General features: G+C 44.0%; 1 protein-coding gene across 3 annotated transcripts in view; it reads right to left on the reverse strand.

Annotated features, from left to right (window-relative positions):
• Nucleotides 1-409: 409 nt before the first annotated feature.
• LOC139164547 (flavin-containing monooxygenase 5-like) overlaps nucleotides 410-21,918 on the reverse strand; it is a 76,417-nt gene continuing 54,908 nt past the window's right edge. For all 3 annotated transcript variants that reach the window (XM_070746826.1, XM_070746825.1, XM_070746827.1), the window contains 4 exons: nucleotides 16,856-17,055; nucleotides 8,101-8,453; nucleotides 5,014-5,086; nucleotides 410-1,025 (listed from right to left, as the gene is read on the reverse strand). In XM_070746826.1, the coding sequence (XP_070602927.1) occupies nucleotides 683-1,025; nucleotides 5,014-5,086; nucleotides 8,101-8,453; nucleotides 16,856-17,055 (969 nt within the window). In that variant the 3' untranslated portion in view covers nucleotides 410-682. The remainder of the gene's footprint in view (nucleotides 1,026-5,013; nucleotides 5,087-8,100; nucleotides 8,454-16,855; nucleotides 17,056-21,918) is intronic.

Raw genomic sequence — 21,918 nt, forward strand, 5'->3', positions numbered from 1 at the left:
ATTCATTATAACTGGAAAATTCCAATGGAATTATTTAAACTGTTTCCCAATTGCAACTGAGAAATTGGGGAAATGGTATAGAAGTGTAGCTTTTTTTCACATCTGGAACATCATTCCCACCACTATTATCTATCAGATAATCTTGACAATAAAGAAAACAGGTACATTACATTAAAATTACTCTTTTTTCATGTCTTTGCCTAGTGTTCTTTCCATTCAGACATAGCTACAGCATCTGTCTGTTTACAAATATTTTATTGCAGGGAAAGTGAAATTTCTAAAGAAGTTCCAAGTAATGTTATTTGTACAGGTTATACTTGGGCAGATTACTTTGCTTTACGTTTAAGAAAATGCATTCTCATGTAACAAAACTGACTCACGTGAATAGAAGAATGACAGAAATAATGTATATGATATAGACAGAACTATTTTAATTGACCAATAAAAGTACAATCAATAAAATGATAACACAAAACTGTCCATAACACGAAATATTAGCAATCATTTGTGGGTAAAACTTATACATAATGTAGTAAAAGTTTGCTACTTTTAGAGAAATAAAGTCAGTTTGTTTATATGTGCAGATGTAATAGGTAAATTGTTAAAGGCACAAAGATGAAATTGTAATGCCAAAATCCATGTAATTTTGCATTGGCTTTAGGAGAATAGGATTTCTATGGATTTAGAAATAAACCCAAATTGCAGCGAACAGAACAAGAAGGCCAACCAACTTAAACCAAAGGGGCACTGAGATATTGTTTGATTGAGTAACTGGCCTAGTTCTCAAGGGTTTCAAGATCCGTTCATGCTGGGTCAGGATAGCTTTCCTGGCTTCTTCCCATCTTCCTGGTCCTTGCAAGCGATATTGATATGGAGTACATGGCCCAAACAAAAGTTCCAGGGCCAGCTTAGGATCTGTGATAAACCAGGACCATAGGTTGGGCTTGACCCCAATCAGAGAAGCCAATTCATCCATTTGTTCCATGTAGTCTACTTGGATAGTATGGCGTTGACTTTTCACATACCTGAAAATGACAAGCAGAAGGAGGAATGATTAACAACTCAACAATGCCTGTCTGACCTGTCACAATCACAAAGCAATCTAAAAACCCAAACAACAAGAGAGAACAACCAATGAACGGTACAGCACAGAAAACCCAAGATTGGTGAAAGAGCAGGTTTTCAGATCTTTTAAACATGGGAGTGAAGCCAGATGTATCTTAGGGCAGATTTCCAGAGGACAGGGACTGCAAGGAAGAAGATACCTAGAAGATGCCTGGCCTAGACATTTAGAGCTGTTTTGAGAGTGAAGAAAACAAAGGGGAAGGAAGTCCAAAAGTTTTTTTTCTAATGATATTAGTTTTATCAGAGCTGCATTCTAAGCATAGTTTAGATAATAATGTAATCAGTAAACACAGACCTCAGAAGGAACATCTAAGCTAGCAAAAAGTTTTCATAATCATGATTTTCAGTATTTCCTAAACTGAAAACTCATTTTAATCTTTTCAAAGATAGGTGCCATTTCTATGAATTTTTTCCCCATTTTGATCATTTTCTTTCACATTTTTCTCTGCATTTTCTTTTTCATGCGTGAGTCTTAAATTGTGATGATGGTACTGTAGCTGCTATCAACCATTTTAATGTTGGACTGATTTAGAAAATTCATTATATGAAAAGATCTGCCATGACTGATGGCAATGGAGATACTAATTTGCACTATATTTTTTAGCTTGATTTTCTATGTGTATATTTGAGGAAATCAATCAACGGTTTGGCAGATTTTGGTCCAGATCAAGCTGGAGTATAAGATGCACCTTAGTTTTGGGGGAGGAAAACAAGGGGAAAAGGCCATTGTCTCCCAGTAATTTGCCAAACAGCACAGATGATATACACTGTTTTTGTCCTGCCCTCAAGTGCTTTGGAGAATAGATCAACCCACTCTTCTCTATGAGAGCCTCTTAAGTACTGGATGATTGCTATCATGTCACCTCTAGTCTTTTTCTTGGGTAGTTTCTTCAATGGTTTAGCCTCCAAACCTTTTATCATCTTTGTTGATCTTGTCTGCTCACTTTCTAGAATTCAGTATCTTTCTTGTATTGTAGTCATCAAAACTGGATGCAGATTCCAAGCATAGGCTTACTAGTGCAGTATAAAGCAGAAATAATACTTTACATGTCTTGATACTATCTGTTCGTGCATCTTAGGACTGCATTGGTTTTTTTGGCAGCTGCAGCATATTGCTGGTTCATACTTAAGTGATGGACACCTGGATTCCTCTCAGTTACTACTGTTGAGCCAGTTACTACCTACTCTATAACTGTGCAGTTCAAAAACTGTGGTTTTTCTTCCCTAAGTGTATGACCTTATTTTTCTCACTTGCTGAATTGCATTTCATTGGATAGGGCTCAGTATTCAAGTCTGTTGAGATTCTTCTGTCTTGAGTTTATATTTCAAAGTGTTAGCCGTTCATTTCATTGAGGACTACATACTGAGTGCAGTTGGTTAGCCAATTGCAAATCCATCTGTTGGTGATACTGTCTATCTCACACTCTTATATCTTACCAAGAAGAAGGCTGTGATAAACTTTGTCAAATGCTTTACTGAAGTTTAAGTAAACTACTGTATGCCAACAGCATTTCCTTGAGCCGTAATTTAGTCATTTTATCAAAGAAGGCAAAGGTTTGAACCCACAGGGTTGGTCTTCTCTGGGTCCCATCGGTTAAGCAGTGTCAATTGGCAGGGCCATGGGGGAGGGCCTTCTCTGTGGCGGCACCAGTTCTCTGGAACCAACTACCTCCTGAAAGCCGTACTGCCCCCACCCTACTGGCTTTCTGGAAAGCCTTCAAAACCTGGCTTTGCTGGCAGGCATTGAGCCATGATCAATCGACACACCTTTAGATCCAGCCACAATAAGACTGTATGATTGTATTAATGGGATATTAAATTGTTTTTATACATTTTTTAAGCTGCTGTATCCTTTTTTTCTCTCAGAGAGTTCTTTATGCAACATGCTAGTTTTTTAATCGTCTTTTGTTTTTCTTTCTCAGTGGTAATATGTTGGGTTCGGCTCTTACAAACTCATTTTTCAGAGTTTCCAGAGTTGTTTTAGGATTTTCATTCATGGAATCATTCCTAGATTGTCCTTTAGTTTGTTGACATCAGCTCTCGTAAAGTCTATGAAGCTCATTCGATTTTGTTCAATTAGTGGTGCCTACATTATGTTGAATTCCTACATAATGGTGACTCTACCCCAAAGTTCCCACAACTTGAATCCTTTCTATTATCTTATCCCTCTCAGTAAGAATTAATCTAATATACAGTAGCTGATTTTTTTATCTCCCTCCTCTACCTTTTTTGCAACATAGTTTCTATTCGATTAACCAGGAACCTGTTTGATTTCTCACTTCCTGCAGAGTTTGCCACTCAGTTGACATCAAGATAGTTAGTCCCCCTAATAGATAATCCTCTATTGTTACTACTGTGTTCCTGTACAGCAGAGCTAATTGATTAGCAAAATGTTCATCTATTTCCTCCGCTTGGTTGGGTGGCCTGTAGTGTGCATTGTTTATTTTTGTATAGTATCACCTTGAAAAAGAAGCCTTAGTTCGATGTTCACACCTGCATCTAATATAAACCAATGGAGCCAATGGAGCAGTCAGGACAGAGAAATGATGGAGACTCATTTACATGCAAAGGGGATGGTTTGAAGCAAAGTGATTAACTCCATTTCAAAGTATCTCCTTTGCAAGCTGACAAAGCTTCATCTCCCTCTGGGCAAAAAGTGTCTGGACAGTTACCATCAGCCCCACCTTCTTCATCCCATTACTTGCCTACGGCCTCCATTGGGGCCAAGCTCTAGCCATGCCTCAGCCTCCACCCATTTTGCCAGAAGGACAAAGAGCCACAGCTGAAAAGTGTCCCAGCTGAAGCATCTCAGCTTCCTTTTTTGCCTCTCGGCCCCACGAGGGGCCATATTCCAAGGCAGATAAGATTTTTTATAGCTGACCACTATAATCTATAGATGTAACATATTTTTGCTGATAATGAAAAGGAAGGGAGACTACTATAGATCTATTTTGGGCTTATTTGCCTTCATCAGGTAGCCACACCCTTACTGGGATTTGAACCTGGGGCCTCTGCCTTATAAGTACAGAAGCCAAAAATATGATGTGTGGAGGCAGTGATCAGCGGCAATGTGCTTTGGCCATCCTCGCAGCCTTGAACATCTCTCAAACGGACCATTTGAAGGCTGAAATGTGAGGCTCGGAGCCCAAAAATGCAAGGCATTCTTGCACAGAGGATGAAGTGTGGGTGCTGGCAGGTAGGCAGGAGTGCATCTTACACACCAAAAAATATGGTATATTCTTTTGACAGCAGGCAACAGAGTCTGATTTTTAATGTGTGGCAATGTTCACAGAAAGAAAAGTGGTAGATGTATTCAAAAAAGGCTTCCATCTTCATTTTTATGCATTTCTCTAGAAGTGTGGTGATTTCTTACATATAATATAACTCTACCGCCTCCTTTGTTAAGTCTACTTCTTTTAAACAATTTATATCCTTCTAACAAAACATTCCAATCATGGGGTTCATCCCATCAAGTCTTGGTAGTGGCAACAATATCAGATTGCCCTCATGTACTAGGACTTCAAATTCACTCTGTTTGTTCCTCATACTGTGGGCATTAGTGTATAGACATCTGAGTTCTCAGAGATCCATTAAAAAGAGAATGGACATGGGAAAATACTTTATTTCATCTAGGAAGAAATCTATCACTGAGCCTCAACTAATATCAACTGACTGTTCTGAAATATATTAAAGGTTTAGTTTCTACCTCTTATGAATGTCTTTAGAAGATTTTAGTGTTGGGAAGCCTGACCGTGTATCCTGCTTAGAAATGTCTACAAATACATTATAGGACAGAAGATCACATATCCTAGCTATATGTTTACCAATTATTATGCTTAAAGTAAATACTAGAATACTGATATGTAGTTCAACAATTGAAATACATACCTTTTTGCCATGGATAACTTCTTAACAATAATATCAGATATCATCTCACTTGTTGATGGCAGCTCAGCAAGCCCTAAAAAGTGAGGGAAAGATTAAGAGACAATACTTTAATAGATCTAGAGTAAGGAAAGTTTCTAAAGACAGGGAAATGAAAATAAATAGAAACATAGAAACATAGAAACATAGAAACATAGAAGTCTGACGGCAGAAAAAGACCTCATGGTCCATCTAGTCTGCCCTTATACTATTTTCTGTATTTTATCTTAGGATGGATCTATGTTTATCTCAGGCAGGTTTAAATTCAGTTACTGTGGATTTATCTACCACGTCTGCTGGAAGTTTGTTCCAAGGATCTACTACTCTTTCAGTAAAATAATATTTTCTCATGTTGCTTTTGATCTTACCCCCAACTAACTTCAGATTGTGTCCCCTTGTTCTTGTGTTCACTTTCCTATTAAAAACACTTCCCTCCTGGACCTTATTTAACCCTTTAACATATTTAAATGTTTCGATCATGTCCCCTCTTTTCCTTCTGTCCTCCAGACTATACAAATTGAGTTCATTAAGTCTTTCCTGATACGTTTTATGCTTAAGACCTTCCACCATTCTTGTAGCCCGTCTTTGGACCCGTTCAATTTTGTCAATATCTTTTTGTAGGTGAGATCTCCAGAACTGAACACAGTATTCCAAATGTGGTCTCACCAGCATTCTATATAGCAGGATCATAATCTCCCTCTTCCTGCTTGTTATACCTCTAGCTATGCAGCCAAGCATCCTACTTGCTTTCCCTACTGCCTGACTGCACTGTTCACCCATTTTGAGACTGTCAGAAATCACTACCCCTAAATCCTTTTCTTTTGAAGTATTTGCTAACACAGAACTGCCAATACAATACTCAGATTGAGGATTCCTTTTCCCCAAGTGCATTATTTTACATTTGGAAACATTAAACTGCAATTTCCATTGCTTTGACCATTTATCTAGTAAAGCTAAATCATTTACCATATTACAGACACCTCCAGGAATATCAACCCTATTGCATACTTTAGAGTCATCGGCAAATAGGCAAACCTTCCCTACCAAACCTTCCCCTATGTCACTCACAAACATATTAAAAAGAATAGGACCCAGAACAGACCCTTGTGGCACACCGCTTGTAACCTGACTCTGCTCAGAATACTCGCCATTAACAATAACTCTCTGATGTCTACGCTTCAGCCAGCTGCAAATCCATTGAACTATCCAGGGATTAAGTCCAATCTTCACTAATTTATCTATCAGCTCTTTATGTGGAACCGTATCAAAGGCTTTGCTGAAGTCCAGGAAGGCAATATCCACGGCACCACCTTCCTCTATCACCTGTGTGACATAGTCAAAGAAATCAATGAGATTAGTCTGACATGATTTGCCTTCAGTAAAGCCATGCTGATTTGGGTCCAATAAGTTATTGTTTTTTAGGTGCTGATTTATCCTCTTTTTGAGTAGAGGCTCCATCATTTTAACTACAACTGATGTCAAGCTAACTGGCCTGTAGTTACCAGCTTCTTCTCTACTGACCTTCTTGTGGATAGGCACAACACTGGCCATTCTCCAATCCTCAGGAACATCTCCTGTTAACAAGGATTGGTTAAACAAATCAGTCAGGGGGGTAGCAATGACAGATCTGAGTTCTTTAAGAACTCTGGGGTGGATGCCATCTGGACCCATTATTTTGTAAGGTGTCTTTTGAGAAAACTGAACAGAAGTAGCTATTGAAATGGTCAGCGATCTCCTTATTCCCATCAATGTATGTATTATTCCTGGTACTAAGCTTTGTGATGCTGCAGTTTTTCTTCTTCCTATCACTAATATATCTGAAGAAGGTTTTATCCCCCTTCTTTACAGATTTTGCTATTTCTTCCTCTTTTGAGGCTTTAGCAGCATATATTATCTGTTTCGCCTCCTTCTGTCTCATTTTATACACCTCCCTATCAGCTATACTTCCAGACTCTTTATACCTCCTATAGGCAGCCTTTTTTTCATTGACTATAGCCCTTACATCATTGCTAAACCATAGCGGTTTCTTCTTCCTTTTACCTTTAGTTATTTGTCTTACATACAGTCCAGTGGCTTTTAAGATGGCCTTTTTTAATACAGTCCACTCGGTGCTCGCTCCTGCCATTTTATCCCTCCCCTTTAATTCATTATCTAAATATTCCCCCATTGCATTAAAATTTGTTTTTCTGAAATCCAATACTTTGGTTGCATTATAGGATTGCTCACAATGCGTTTTTACATCAAACCACAAACATAGATGGTCGCTGCAACCTAAATTTTCTCCCACCTTGACATCTGAAACCCAATTCCCATTCGTAAAAACTAAATCTAGAATATTCTCCCCTCTAATTGGTGTCTTAACCAGCTGTGCCAGAGCTGCTCCTGTAAAGGCCTCTACTATATTCTTACTTTTGCATGTAAGGGCACTGGGGATATTCCAGTCAACATCAGGTATGTTGAAATCACCCATAACCACAATATCTCCCTTTACTGCCATTTGGGTAATTTCATCCACCATCTTGTTGTCATATTCCTCGGATTGCCCTGGAGGCCTATAGATCACCCCAATTCTAATGACAGAACCTTCTTTATTTTGCATGCAAATCCAGAGAGTCTCTAGATCTTGAAAACACTTTCATTCATCTAAATTAAAACATTATATGAAGAATGGGCAGAATTATCTTTTCCTCTGTGATATTTTATGCATAATTAAGATTGGCCGGTCAAATGGGAAGATTTCTGAAGATAGTCCATACAAGGAGGTTTCTCCAATGGCAGCTCTCATAAATACTGTATTTTAATGTCAGGAAAATAAATGCCCAGTACCATCAAAGTATACATTTCTAGGCATGGTTTATAATTTTCATTCTGAAAGTATAACTGGTTTTAATTGATGTGTTGTTGAGACTATTGTGATAATTCAGCTCGTATAATTGCTTATTATTTGGCATGTTGTATAAACTCAAACAATTAGATTATTTCAATACAATTCAGTAACCCAGTGCCCAAAATTACTACATTAATATCCAGACAAACTTTGAAAGAACTTACCTTTAAAGACACGCGTGGCCCAGCGAGCTTGCAGTTCTGCAATGGGCATGATGGCCCCCAGTGGCTGCACAAGACCAATGATTGCTAATGTGGGTTTCTCCAGATGAGGTGGGAAGACAAACTTATATAAGGAAATCTGATTTTCAACAACTCTCATGAAGTTCCCAAGGAAAGGAAAGGAGAAATTGTATCCTGTAGCAAAGATAACATAATCTATATCCTCTTCCTTGGAACCATCTTCAAAAATGGCAGCAGTATCAGTAAACTCAGTGATGTTTGATTTTATGATAATTTTCCCTGAAATAATGCAATTTGGGAGGTCATCATTGATAGTTGGATGCTGACTGTTAAATCTGTAAGAGGAAAAACAAAATATTGATAGTGATACAAAGGAGCTACAGTAACACAATGTCAATAGAAGCTTTGCCCAAAGCAAAATTAGAAAGGATGATCAGAGAAAGTACAACTAGGTAACTTATCATAGCACAACTTAGCAGAATCATTAAACGGAGATCCTATATTGTTCATAGGACAAGTCTGCCGATATACGGTTTACTTGTGGTTTGTTATTGGGTCAGCTGAATATTCTACTGACCTCTGCCATCTCATTCTCTTAACTCTTAAGTTATCTTGGACAATATATTCTGCCACTGAAGAAGTGAGCAAGGCAAATCTTATGTCAGAGGCATAATTTATTTTGCAATTTTATTTAAGAGGAGAGAGAAATAGAAAAAAAAAGCTGGAAGGGGACATACAGAGTCACAGACTAAAATAAAATGCAAAGGTCATAAAAGCACAAGATACAGCCATATAGGAAAATATGCTAGAATATTTAGGACTTTGGTGCAATGATTGGAGATTGGATGAGATTTCATCCACTATATGAGCGTATAGCCACTCAATAAATTAAATAGCTAACACTGTTCTCAGAATAGCCTGGGAGAAATTATATGCTACTTTACCTGCTACCTTGGACAATTATCGAAAGATTCTGGGTCACTGATAAATTTTTCATATTATCATTAAGATGGGATATAATGGCACCATAGTGACAAGGGTTTGAAATGTTTTAATAGTTTTATTGATTTTGGAGTGAGTCATGTAGAATTATTATATAAAATGGGTGACCATTTCAATCTTAAATAAGTATTTTTAAATTCCACTTGTATAAAGTCGTAATCCTAGAATCAGTGAGTGCTAAAATGAACACGAGTGTTATTAAAACAATTACTTTAAAGCTTCTATGACTGGTATTCGGAAAAGCAGCACCCAATTTTTCCATCAGAAAATGAGATTTAAAATAATTACTATATATATTGTAGTAGTTGTGGATTAAATTCTAGATTTAAAAAATGCAATGTTTTGGTTTCAGGGACCACCTATTGATATCTTGAAAGCCAGAGAGACATATTCTCAGTCATACATTATCCACCCTCCCCATTCCAATCTTTTAAAGGTTTTTATTCCTCCAATAACATTATTTCTAATTGCTGATTTTCTACTGCACCTTCTTGGTGCTTCAGGTAATTGCAAGGGATGAGAAAACTGTATCTGAAGTTCTGCTTCAGACTCTGGATTCCCAAAAATGGGGTTTTATCAAAGATGTTATCCAAATTTTAGGATCCATTTATTTCAGGTCAAACAAGAGCTTAGGGCTCCTAGGTTTTCAGAGGTTTGCAGTTCAGTCCAGAATTGTAGGTAGCTGAGGGCCTCCTTTGAATTAGATAACCTGAAAGGAGCTTGTCAGCTCTAAAAGGTAGACTAGACCAAAATACAATTGCATTGCATAGGCCTAACTCTACTTTTATAAACAAGCTTTTCCTCCTCCCTCTTTTAGACTTTTTTCTTCTATTCAATCGTGTCTACTCCATGGAGACTGCCTGAATAAGTCCCTGCAATTTTCTTGGCAAGATTTTATTCAAAAATGGGTTTCCATCACCTCCTTCCTATGCAGGAGAAGAAAGTGACTGGTCCTAGGTTACCCAGCTGCATATAGTCTAAGGTGGACTAGAATTCACAGACTCCCAATTTCTAGCCTGATGTCTTATCCACTGCACCAGAGGTCTCATATTTGGCAACTTTAAGACTTGTGGACTTCAACTTCCAGAATTCTTCAGCCAGTTGGCTGTAAAATTTTGGGAATTGAAGTCCACAAGTCTTAAAGTTGCCAAGTTTGAGAACCCCTGCACTACACCAAACCCCCTCTTTTATACATTAGAGGAAATGTCTGTCTGATATATTGTAACCTTTCTCCCTCATCTGGGCTTAAGCAGGAGGGGTTCTTTACTCTTTACACTACCACAAAGAACATGGGTTATTGAGGGTTCATGAAGGCATTGAGTAAATAGGCCCCTTAATTAATTTTTTTTTTCTCAAGAGAGAGTTGAAACATCTAAGAAGCCAGTTGGTCCTCATCTATTCTCAGGTGATAGATGCTGAGCATTGGAGATTCCTGGACTCAAAGAGAGTGGTAAGGAAGAAAGGAAATTCCCAGTTCTAACATATCCTATGAAAACAGAAGAGGTAGTATCCAATAAGTTATGATAGATATTGTAGTCACGCCACTTAATTAGGGGTAAATAATGGACTGGTCAGTGTTTAGTTGGCATCAATGTACAGCATCTTGAGCTGTGCACTGGAAGAAAGGACCGTTGAAACTTACCTGAACGGTCTTCTCGATGCACTGCAAGGAGAGTCCAGGATGGGTAATTCTTCAGTCTGATTGGTCGGGACTGAGTTTAATTTAAATAATAGGCAGGTACCGCCCCCCTTAGCCCTCCAGTCTAAAGGAAACGAAGGAGCAGTATAGCTAACACAATTTTATTCAACATTCAAGGTAACTAGAGAAAAACAACTCCCAAGGCACACCCTTATCGGAAAGAGTCCCTGGTCCCAAATTTGGGTGGGTCTGGACTCTCCTTGCAGTGCATCGAGAAGACCGTTCAGGTAAGTTTCAACGGTCCTTCTCCAATGCACTTGCAAGGAGAGTCCAGGATGGGATATACCCAAGATATTAACCAAGGGAGGGAGAAGGTCGGACCGGGGGCTCTGAGAAGGAACACACCCGCTGTAATACCCTCCTCCCAAACGCTGCTTCCGCGGAAGCGAAAGAGTCAATTCGATAATGTCTGATAAATGAGGACGGCGCCGCCCAAGTGGCCGCCCTGCAAATGTCCTCTAGTGAAGCCTGGGTCCTCCAGGCTGCTGAAGTGGCCGTACTACGTGTGGAATGTCCCGTGAGTCCCTGAGGCACAGGGGATCCTTTAGTTCGGTAAGCCTCTCTAATGCAATCACACAGCCAGCGGCTGATCGTCCTAGGGGAGACTTTAGTGCCCAACGTTCTGGTTGCAAAGGACACGAATAAAGCCTCGGAAACTCTGAATCCTTGAGTCCTGCGAATGTAAATTTTCAGAGCTCGTCTCACATCGAGCTTATGCCACCTAAGCTCCGAAGGGTGAGTCCCATGGGTACAGAAGTCTGGTAGTACTATCTCCTGTGCCCTGTGGAAAGTAGAGTTGATCTTTGGTAGAAAGGCTGGGTCAAGTCTTAAGACCACTCTGTCCGTGTGAAAGGTACAGAGATCCTCCCTGATTGAGAACGCTGCAATCTCAGAAACCCTCCTGGCGGATGTGATTGCGACCAAAAGGGCCGTCTTGAGGGTTAACATTCTGAGAGGTATGTGGCGAAGAGGTTCGAATGGAGGTCCCGTTAAGGCGTGAAGCACCAAGGATAAATCCCAAGAAGGGAACCGATGGATCGGTGGTGGTCTGATGTTGGCGGCCCCCTTCAGGAAGTCCCTGATCCAGGGGTGTCTGGTGAGAGGGCGGGAATTGCCCCCTCCTATGATGGTGGATAAAGCGGCCACATGACGGCGTAAGGTGTTTGGAGCGAGACCTTTTTCAAGGCCCGCCTGAAGGAAACTTAGGACCAGGAGAGGGGAGGCCTTTTGTGGATCTACCTCCCGCTCCTCACAGAACCTGGAGAAGGAAACCCAGGTAGCCTGGTATATTCTTCTTGTCGAAGGTCTGCGAGCAGCCTGGATTGTATCAATAACTGCCTCTGGCAAGAGATGTTGTCTTAGATGCTGCCGCTCAATCTCCATACGGTCAGCTGCCACCACTGTGGCTCTGGATGGGAAATCGAGCCCTGGGAGAGGGAAATCAGTTGATCTGGAATCCTCCAGGGGGGTGACACTGACAGTTGCATTAAGTCCGCAAACCAAAGGCGACGCGGCCAGTATGGAGCCAGCAACAGTACCTCCGCTCATTGCTCCAGAATCTTCCGCATGACCCTGGGAATGATGGAGATCGGGGGAAAGGCATACAGAAGTCCTGGCGGCCACTGCATCCGAAGAGCATCCACCCCCTCCGCCCCCGGGGTCGGGAAGCGGGAGAAGAAACGTGGGAGCTGGGAGTTGCTTCGGGTAGCAAACAGGTCCAGAATTGGCCTCCCAAACTTTCGAGTGATGTCCTGAAATATTGCGGGATCCAGTTGCCACTCCCCTGGATCCAATGTCTCCCGGCTCAGCCAGTCCGCGCACACATTCTCTACGCCTGAGATGTGCTCCGCTGACAGGGAAGCCAGATTTGCCTCTGCCCATCTGAACAGGGACTCTGACTCCTTCATCAGTCGTCGAGACCGAGTCCCCCCCTGTCTGTTGATGTGAGACCGGGTGGCGACATTGTCGGTCCGAACCAGGACATGTTGGCCCGTTACCAGGTCCGCGAAGCTGAGGAGAGCCAGGGAAACTGCCTTCAACTCCAAGAAGTTGATGTTGACCTCTCTCAGGTCGGATGGGTCCCAAAGGCCTTGGGCTAAATTCGAGGAAAGATGGGCTCCCCATCCCGTCAGGCTGGCGTCTGTCGTCATCGTCAGAAGATGCTTGTCTAGGAAGAGTGACCCTTTTGTTAGCGCCGGGGATATCCACCACCGTAAGGACCGTCGAACTGCCGGGTCGAGGTGCACCTGAAGGTGGGAATGGCTGATCTTCCTCCTCTGGTATGGCAGGAGGAACCACTGGAGAGGACGTAGGTGGTACCTGGCCCATGGGATGATGTCGATACAGGACACCAGTGTACCTAGAAGCTTGGACAGAGACGAGAGCCTGGGGAATTGCTGTGGCGCCAAGCCCCGGACGAGCCCTCTGATTGTGGACTGCCTCTCTTGGGACAGGAAGACAAGGCCCTTCCTGGAGTCTATACTGGTTCCTAGGTGGGCCAGCCGTGTTGTGGGAGTCAAGTGGCTTTTTTCGAAGTTGATCGAAAAGCCGTGGTCCTGAAGTGTCTGGATCGTGAGATGCAGGTCCTGAAGCGCAAGGTCCCTTGATCTGGACAGAATCACGATGTCGTCCAGATAGGCCATTAGGCGCACCGACCGCTGCCTGAGGCCTGCCGTGAGAACGTCCAGCAGCTTCGTGAAGGATCTTGGGGCCGATGAAAGCCCGAAAGGCATGGCCCTGTATTGAAAATGAGCTCCATCCAAGCTGAAGCGCAGATATTGTCGGTGAGACGGGAGGATGGGGACATGTAGGTAGGCCTCCTGCAGGTCTATGGACGTCATGTAGTCCCCCTGCCTGATGGCTGCCAGGATGGAATGCAGAGAATGCATTCTGAACCTCCTGTACTTTACATAGAGGTTCAGTCTCCGCAGGTTCAGAATGAGGCGTGCCCCTCCTGACGATTTTGGTACCAAGAAGATCGCTGAGTAGAACCCCATACCCCGCTGAGGTATAGGGACCTCCTCGATGGCACCTATCTCCAGCAGGTGAGATACCTCCTGATATAGGAGCCTCTTCTTGGACATTTCCAAGGGAGCACGACAAGGCAGGTAGCGACGAGGTGGAGGGCAAAGAAATTCGATCTGTAGACCTTGTGAAACTGTGGAAGTCGCCCATGGATCTGATGAGGTGTTGGTCCAGACGTCGGAGAAATGGGTTAGTCTGCCGCCTAAAGGGATATCCAGAAGAAAGTCACTTGGTCTTTCTGAACCCCCTGCCGGAACCTCTAAAGGGGCGGCGGCCCTGGAAGGACCTGGAGCGATCAAATTGTGGGTTCCTGTCCGTGCGAAAGGAACCCTGACCAAAGGATCCCTGAAAGTAGGACCTCGACCCCTGGTTGCTGGTGGAGGCGGAATCATTCCGAAAGGACTGCCGCCGTTGGTAGGGTGTAAAACGCCGTCCCTGCTTTTTACTGGAGTTGGGCATAATCTTTTTCTTATCCCTATCCTCCACTAGCACATCGTCCAAGATGTCTCCGAAGAGCTTCTTGCCCTTAAACGGTGAAGAAGCGAGGGCCCATTTTGACTTCACGTCGGCCTGCCAATTCCTTAGCCAGATGAGTCTGCGGGAGGCGACCGACGCGGCCATTGCCCTTGATGAAAACTTGGCGGCATTGACTGTTGCGTCCGCCGAGAATTCGGTGGCCGCCAACAGTTTGTTTAAGTCTTGGCGTAGTCTCGCATCCTGCGGATCGACTCTGGACTGAATGTCTTTTATCCAGAGGAGCGTAGCTCGATTAAAGAAGGATGCCGCCGAGGCGGCTCGTACGGCCCAAGCTGACATCTGGTGAGCCCTGCGAATAACATTGTCCGCCCTTTTGTCTTCCGCTTTTAATCCCTCCTGGGATTCTGAAGGGACTAGGGCATTTGAGACTAGACTGGTCACCGGCTTGTCTACTATCGGTAGCTCCAGGAGGTCTTCCATGTGCTGGTCAAAGGTGTAGAAACGTCTGTCCAGGTTAGACGGGCCCTGACCCGTCGCTGGGTTCTCCCATGGACGTTGTACAGTCTCTAGAAAAAGATGGGAGGACGGAACATTAATGGTCTCCTGCTTTGGAAATACAAAGAGACCACTTGTAGGCTGATCCAGAGCAGAAGCAGCCCCTTGACCTCCCTCACCAGCCTGGTCAATGGTGATCCTGGCCTTGTTCAGGAGAACCCGGAAGAGTGAGGCCTTGAACAGGCCGGGTAAGGCGGGTTGCTCAGGTGGCTGTTCATCGCCGGATAACTCATCCTCCGCTTCGCTGAAGTCCTCTCTGGAAAAATCATCCTCCTCCCCTGACTCCAGGATGGAATGAGAGGCTGGAGCCGTCCAGGGGTCTCTGAATCTCGAAGGAGCAGGGCCGGCCGGTACCTGCTGCTGCTGAGCCACACTAGCCTGACCCTGTGTGTAGGCGCTGACAATTAGGTCCTGCAGGGCCTGAGGCATGGTTTGCCAGGCATCCTGCGCCGTGCGCAATCCAGCAGCCGTAGGGGTGAATGTGGCTGCTGTAGTCTGGCCACCTTGAGGGGGTATTGGCTGTGGAGCAGTGGCTGTGGTAGGCCACGCTGCTTGTCTTCCAAATGTAAAGACATCCGGTCTGGAAGAAGTTGAGGGTTGGAAGAGCCTTTCCGGTGACCAATCCCTCACTGAGGCCGAGCCTACTACCCCTGGTGCAAATAAGGGGGAGGCTGGCTGAGGGATGGAAATGGGGGGCTGAGCAGGCGCAAGCGTGCCTCCAGACCTCTGAGAGGATTCTAACTGTTTCTCCATCGCTTTAATCCTCTTCTCAGCCTCCCTGAGCGCAGCCCCTTGCGAAGATTTTTGTTTCTGGGGCCTTTCCTTGGGGGTAGGGGGCCTGGTGGCACTGGCTTCCTCCCCAGCCTGAATAGATTGGTCAGCCATAGCGACAAGATTAACTCACGAAAAGGTTGAGTCAGCAAGGATCGATCTGCTCCTGCACACGCTAGCAACTAAACAGCAATCGAAGGTTGTTAAAGATAGAGTCCACAACCGGATCGTTGCTCGTAACCGCTAGCAGTAATGGCGTCCAAAGCAGTAACTGCTCGTTGGTGTTGTGCGCCTGCGTGTCTCCCGGCAGAGGGGACACTTGGCGCGAAAACAGCCCTGTTGAGGGAGACGCTGCTGTGCGTCGGGTTCAAAAAAACATGGCCGCCGGGCCGTTGCCCTGGCAACCAATGATGCCCTCAAACAGCAACTGGCCTGCCCGCTCGAATTCGGGCCTCTCAAAAATGGCCGCCGGCTGTTGCCAAGGGAACGGGCGGGAAGCCTCCACTGGCTCCCCCGCCCTTCCTCCAGCGCTGAGCAAAACGGCCTCCGCCGAGGTTTTCCCTCGCCGCCTGCCGTATACAAAGGCATTTCGAGCCTTTCAGCGCTTCCCTTTTGACTTCTTTCGCCGATGGTGAGGGGGGGGGCGAGACGCGCTCCCCTCTTTACTGAGGACCTTCTCCTCTCCTGGTCCTCGGGTTTATTCGCAACGGGCGGGACGGACCCTCCCGAGGCGTCAACCCCTTCCTCTCCTCCAGGGTCTACCTCGGAGGTAGTCTCCCTGGGTGCTCACTCCGGGAACAAGTCATCCAACCCAGCTCGTGTGGTTGGGAAAGGAGGAGCTGCAGACCCCTGGATAAACCCACTGGAGGTTTGAATCCAGGGCTGCTTGAGGAAAAAAAATTTCCCCCAACGGCACCTGCAAGCAAGGAGAGAAGAGAAAAAATTTTAAATTAGTACATATAATTAAAGCAATAAACAATAAAGATAAATTTATTGAAGAGAAACAAACTCAGAGTCCCTATACTGCGACTAAGTTTTTAGACTGGAGGGCTAAGGGGGGCGGTACCTGCCTATTATTTAAATTAAACTCAGTCCCGACCAATCAGACTGAAGAATTACCCATCCTGGACTCTCCTTGCAAGTGCATTGGAGAATGTGAGATATCTTTTTTTTTAAATTAAGGGAAAGTTGCATATTATTGTAGAATACCTGTGATTAGGTTTCAAGCCATAATGAGAATGATTGAATTTGTTATTTAATTTGTACTGTAACAACTGATCAATCGTGGACAAGGGAAGACATTGTTTCATGAATAAATTCACTCGAGTACTTAATGCAGTGTCAAGTGGATAGCCTTTATCACCAACACGGCCTATTATCCATGCTCCTCGGCGAGTGCTGAGGAAAACCTGTACAAGATAGAGAAAGACAGTATCTTAAACTAACAAATCCACTAGCAATTTTTTCTTACTATTTTTTGTCATTATTATAATATCTTCTAGATCAGTGTTTCCCAACCTTTTTTGAGCCGCAGCACATTATTCATATTTTCAAAATCCTGGGGAACATTGACTGGGGGCGGGGGGGGGGGGGGGAGGAAGGCCCTAAAGTTTAGACAAAAAAAAAATCTCTTCCTCCCTTTCGCTCTATTTCTCCCTCTTTCTCTCTCTTCCTTCCTTCCCTTCTTCCTCTCTCTCCATCCCTCTTTCTTCCTCTCTATTTTGCTCTCTTTCTCTCTCCCTCCTTCCCTTCCTCTATGTCTTTCTCTCTCCCTTGCTCTCTCTCTCTCTGTCTCTCTTGCTATCTCTTTCTTGCTTTTTTCTCTCTTTCTTGCTCTCTCTCTCTCTTTCACTGTCTCTTGCTATATGTCTCTCTCTCTCTCTGCCTCTCTTGCTATCTCTTTCTTTCTCTCCCTCTCTCTCTCTCTCTCTTTCTCTGTCTCTCTTTCTCTGTCTCTGTCTCTCTTGCTATGTCTCTCTTTCTTTCTCTCACTCTCTCTGCCTCTCTTTCTCTCTCTTTTTCTCTGTCTCTCTTGCTATGTCTCTATCTCTCTGTGTCTCTTTCTCTCTCTCTCTGCCTCTTGCTATGTCTCTCTTTCTCTCTTTCTCTCCCTCTCTCTCTTTCTGTCTCTTTCTCTCTGTCTCTCTTGTTATATCTCTCTTTCTCTCTCTCTCTTTCTCTGTCTCTCTTTCTCTGTCTGCCTCTCTTGCTATGTCTCTCTCTCTCTCTCTCTGCCTCTCTTGCTATGTCTCTCTCTCTCTCTCTCTCTGCCTCTCTTGCTATGTCTCTCTTTTTCTCTCTCTCTCTCTCGGCTGACTGCGAGCAGGAGCCCTGACGGTGGCAGCTGGACATGCTGCTGGACGCCGTATATGCCAGCCCCGCAGCGCCAGCATGTACGGCGTCCAGCAGCACGTCCAACCGCCACCGTCGGTGCCTCCACCCTGGAGCTCCCTCTCGCCGCCGCCATCTCCCCGCGACTGCCTGGGGCCGCTGCAGCCGGCACCCTCCCACTCCCACCGCCAGTGCCCTCCCGCCGGGCCCCACCGATGCCAGGGAAGCTCCAGCTGGGCGGGGCGCTACTGGTGCCTCTGACCTGGAGCTCCCACTCGCAGCTGTCCCCCGGCTCCTGCCCGATGCCGCGGTTTCTGGCGCTCTCCTGCTGGGCCCCAAAGAAGGAAGGCGGGAAAAAGGAGGTGCGAAGAATGAAGCTCTCCTTTTTCCCGCCTTCCTTCTTTGGGGCCCAGCAGGAGAGCGCCAGAAACCGCATCGGGCAGGAGCCGGGGGACAGCTGCGAGTGGGAGCTTCAGGTCGGAGGCACTGGCACCGGCAGCGCCCCGCCCAGCTGGAGCTTCTCTAGGAGCTTCGCGGCACACCGGTTGGGAAACGCTGTTCTAGATGCCAATGTACATAAAGTGAACAAAGATGGAAAAGTGATAAATTGTGTTAGAAAAGATTTCCAATATTTTTCCTGTATTATTTTAAATTTTACAATAACAATCAAGAATACAAAGATGATCTAATTAAAGATAATGCAAATTTGGGTTACTTTTACTGCTTTCCTGTCTCTTGGCTAATTGTGTCTGATGACTGCCACATCAGGCACACATTCCATACTGAAGAAAACATGTGCTTTTATATTTTCTGCTTTTTCTCTTATCATTGCCTGAGTAGATATTCTAGTGAATCAACTATTCTAGTTTACATCACATACACTAAAAGTCCACATCAATTTTTTCTTCCAAAATAGGAAAGGGAAGGGGAAGAGCTTAAGGAAGAAGCAGAGAAAGAAAGAAACCATTTCAAACCTAGGATATCTGATGGGAATATGGGTGTATATTCAGTACCGGATTGGGACAATTTGCCATGGCCAACTTGCTATGGACAATTCATCCTGGAACAACTCACCGCAGGACAGTTCAACACGTTTTATATTTAAAATATTTTTTTTAAAAATTCAATATTTGTCATTCATATTTCATTTTGTCCATCCTTTTATATCTTTTCTTTAATGGTTCTATTTCACAATTTCTTCAATATTATGTAAATGTCAGATCTGTTATCTTTACCACCTATGCTTTGCTGGTATCCTGCCATAAAATGCAAAGAGGGAGGGGGAGACATCCTTGATAGAAACCAGAGGTGCCAAGCCAGAATAAACCAACTACCAAGGATACCTGGTCTGGGAAAAGAAGGCAAAACTGCATCGAGTGGTTCCCAAAACATTTATATGGCCTGCTATTGGACACTGATGGGCTGGTCAAAGGGAGGAGGGCCATGGAAAGGGGAAAGTGTTAAATCACGACTTCAGAGTCTGGTTGAATCAATCATTCGTTTATTGAATAGCCAAGGCAGAGAAACGTTCACCAACGAAGTAACTCCCAATTAGGGCAACGGCTATTCTGTTGCCCTATTTATACTATTTTAAAACAGCGGGCTTTTCCCAACTGACAACTCTTTAACTTTCGCGGCTATTTTCCAATAGCTGCGTCTTAACCAATCAGTGAATTTCTTGCAATATTTTAAACAAACACAACACCCCTCCCTTTTTAGCAAAGACTACAAACTACGTATTTATCCACGTGACGTAGTCCTGCAACCAGATTGGTGGTCGTACAGTTCATTGTGACCTGCGCAGTTCATTTTCTTGGGAGCTGCCTGCCTGGACGGCCGGCGTTGTTACTGCTCCGCTAAGGCTAGTTTCTGACGGGCCTGTCTGCGATGTTGCAGTTGGATCTCCGCCGGCCTCCAGGGGCAACAGGTAGCCATCGCTGGAGTCCTGAACTGGTTCGGGTAAGTTTTCTCTTGATTTTTCTACAGTGGGTAAAATGTTTATGTTAGCTTTAATTCGTTTGCGTAGTTGGTCAATATGACGGTGCCAACTACGCCCATCTGTTAATAGTATTAAATATGTCTTAGAACCCGTTTTCTCCATTACAATTCCTTCTTTCCATTTGTCATTTGAGTCATAGTCTTTTGCATAAACTAAGTCCCCATTGATAAATTGTCTTTCAGTTTGTATTTTGATTTCTTTTTGTTCATTTTGGTAATTCGGGTGAATACGGTCTAGTTTTCAACGAATGTTTCTGCCCATTAACAATTCTGCTGGGCTTTTGTGTGTTGAAGCAGATGGTGTTATGTGTTGAATGGTTAAAAATTCATCAATTTGTTGTTGCCAATCTCCTTGTGGTGCCTTGTTCAATGCTTCCTTTGTTGATCTAACCATTCGTTCTGCTTGTCCATTAGCTTGAGGAAAGTGAGGGGGTGTGAGCACATGTTTTATGCCTTGGTCTGCAAGGAATAGCTCCATTTGTCGGGCTGTCAATTGAGGCCCGTTATCAGAAACTACAATGTCCGGAATGCCATGTGTGGCAAACATTTTCCTTAAGGCTTTTATGGTTGCACTGGTAGTAGTAGATGCCATCAGTTCAATTTCCAACCATTTGGAGTATGCATCTACTACTAGTAGAAAGGATTGGCCCCTGATTGGTCCTGCAAAGTCAATATGTATTCTAGACCAGGGCCCTCTTGGTGTTGGCCACTCTGATGGTGTGGTCTTTGGTGGATTGGGTCTTGATTTCTGGCAGGGTACACAACCACCCACCCACAACTCTATGTCTTTGTCCAATCCAGGCCACCAGAGATGACTTCTGGCTAGGGTTTTCATTTTAACTATTCCTGGGTGTCCTAAATGTAACAGCTGTAGAGCTCGTTTTTGTAGTGCCTTCGGAATTACTACTCTGTCCCCCCATAAAATACATTCTTTTAACACACTGAGTTCAATTTGTCTGTTTTTAAATGGTTGGAATTCCTCTGGTGGTTTTTCATCTGGCCATCCTTTTAATACCCATTGTTTAATGTTTCTTAAAATTGGGTCTACTTGTGTTTGGTCAGCTATGTCTGATGCTGTCAAAAGTGATTGATTGTTTGTTTCGATTAGGAGAATACTGGAGGCTGGAGCAGGGTCAATAACTAATTCTTTTTGCGGGCACCTGCTCAGTGCATCGGCGTTTCCTATGTCCTTCCCCCCCCCTGTGGATTAAAGTATAATTGTAACCGGCTAAAAAAATAGCCCACCTAGTCATGCGAGGGGATAGGAAGGCGGGAGTTTGTTTGTTTCCCGCCAAGATGCCTAGGAGAGGCTTGTGGTCCGTAATTAAAGTAAACGAATGGCCACAAAGGTAGTAATGGAATATTTTGACCCCAGCCACAGCCGCAAGTGCCTCTTTATCTAATTGGGAATAATTTCTTTCTGCCGAAGAGAGGGTTTTAGAATAATAGGCAATTGGGGCTTCTGTGCCGTCTGGAAAAATATGGCTGAGAACAGCGCCTATGCCAAACGGTGACGCGTCGCATGTTAATGTTAAGGGCATTGCAATATTATATTGAACCAAAACGCTATCAGAGGAAAGTAAATTTTTTACTGCAGTAAAAGCGGCATGTTCTTTCGGTCCCCACGTCCAGGCAGTGTCTTTCTTTAGAAGGTTATGGAGCGGCTCTGCCACCGTCGCTTTCTGTTTAAGAAAGACGGAATAGAAGTTAAGAAGTCCAAGGAAAGCCTGCAAGTCTGTTTTGTTAGTGGAGGTTGGGGCGTTCTTAATTGCCTCAACTTTATCGTTGGTGGGGTGAATGCCGAATTTATCTACGTTAAAACCCAAGAATTCAACATTGGGAACCGCCCAGGAACATTTATCTGCTTTTAAATGGAGCCCTGTCTCTTTAAATTTTGTTAAAACAGTCCTGATTCTGTCCCAGAGTTCAGTCTTTGATGTAGC

The sequence above is a fragment of the Erythrolamprus reginae genome, chromosome 3 (assembly GCF_031021105.1).
Source record: "Erythrolamprus reginae isolate rEryReg1 chromosome 3, rEryReg1.hap1, whole genome shotgun sequence".
In the NCBI taxonomy this organism is placed as follows: Eukaryota; Metazoa; Chordata; class Lepidosauria; order Squamata; family Dipsadidae; genus Erythrolamprus; species Erythrolamprus reginae.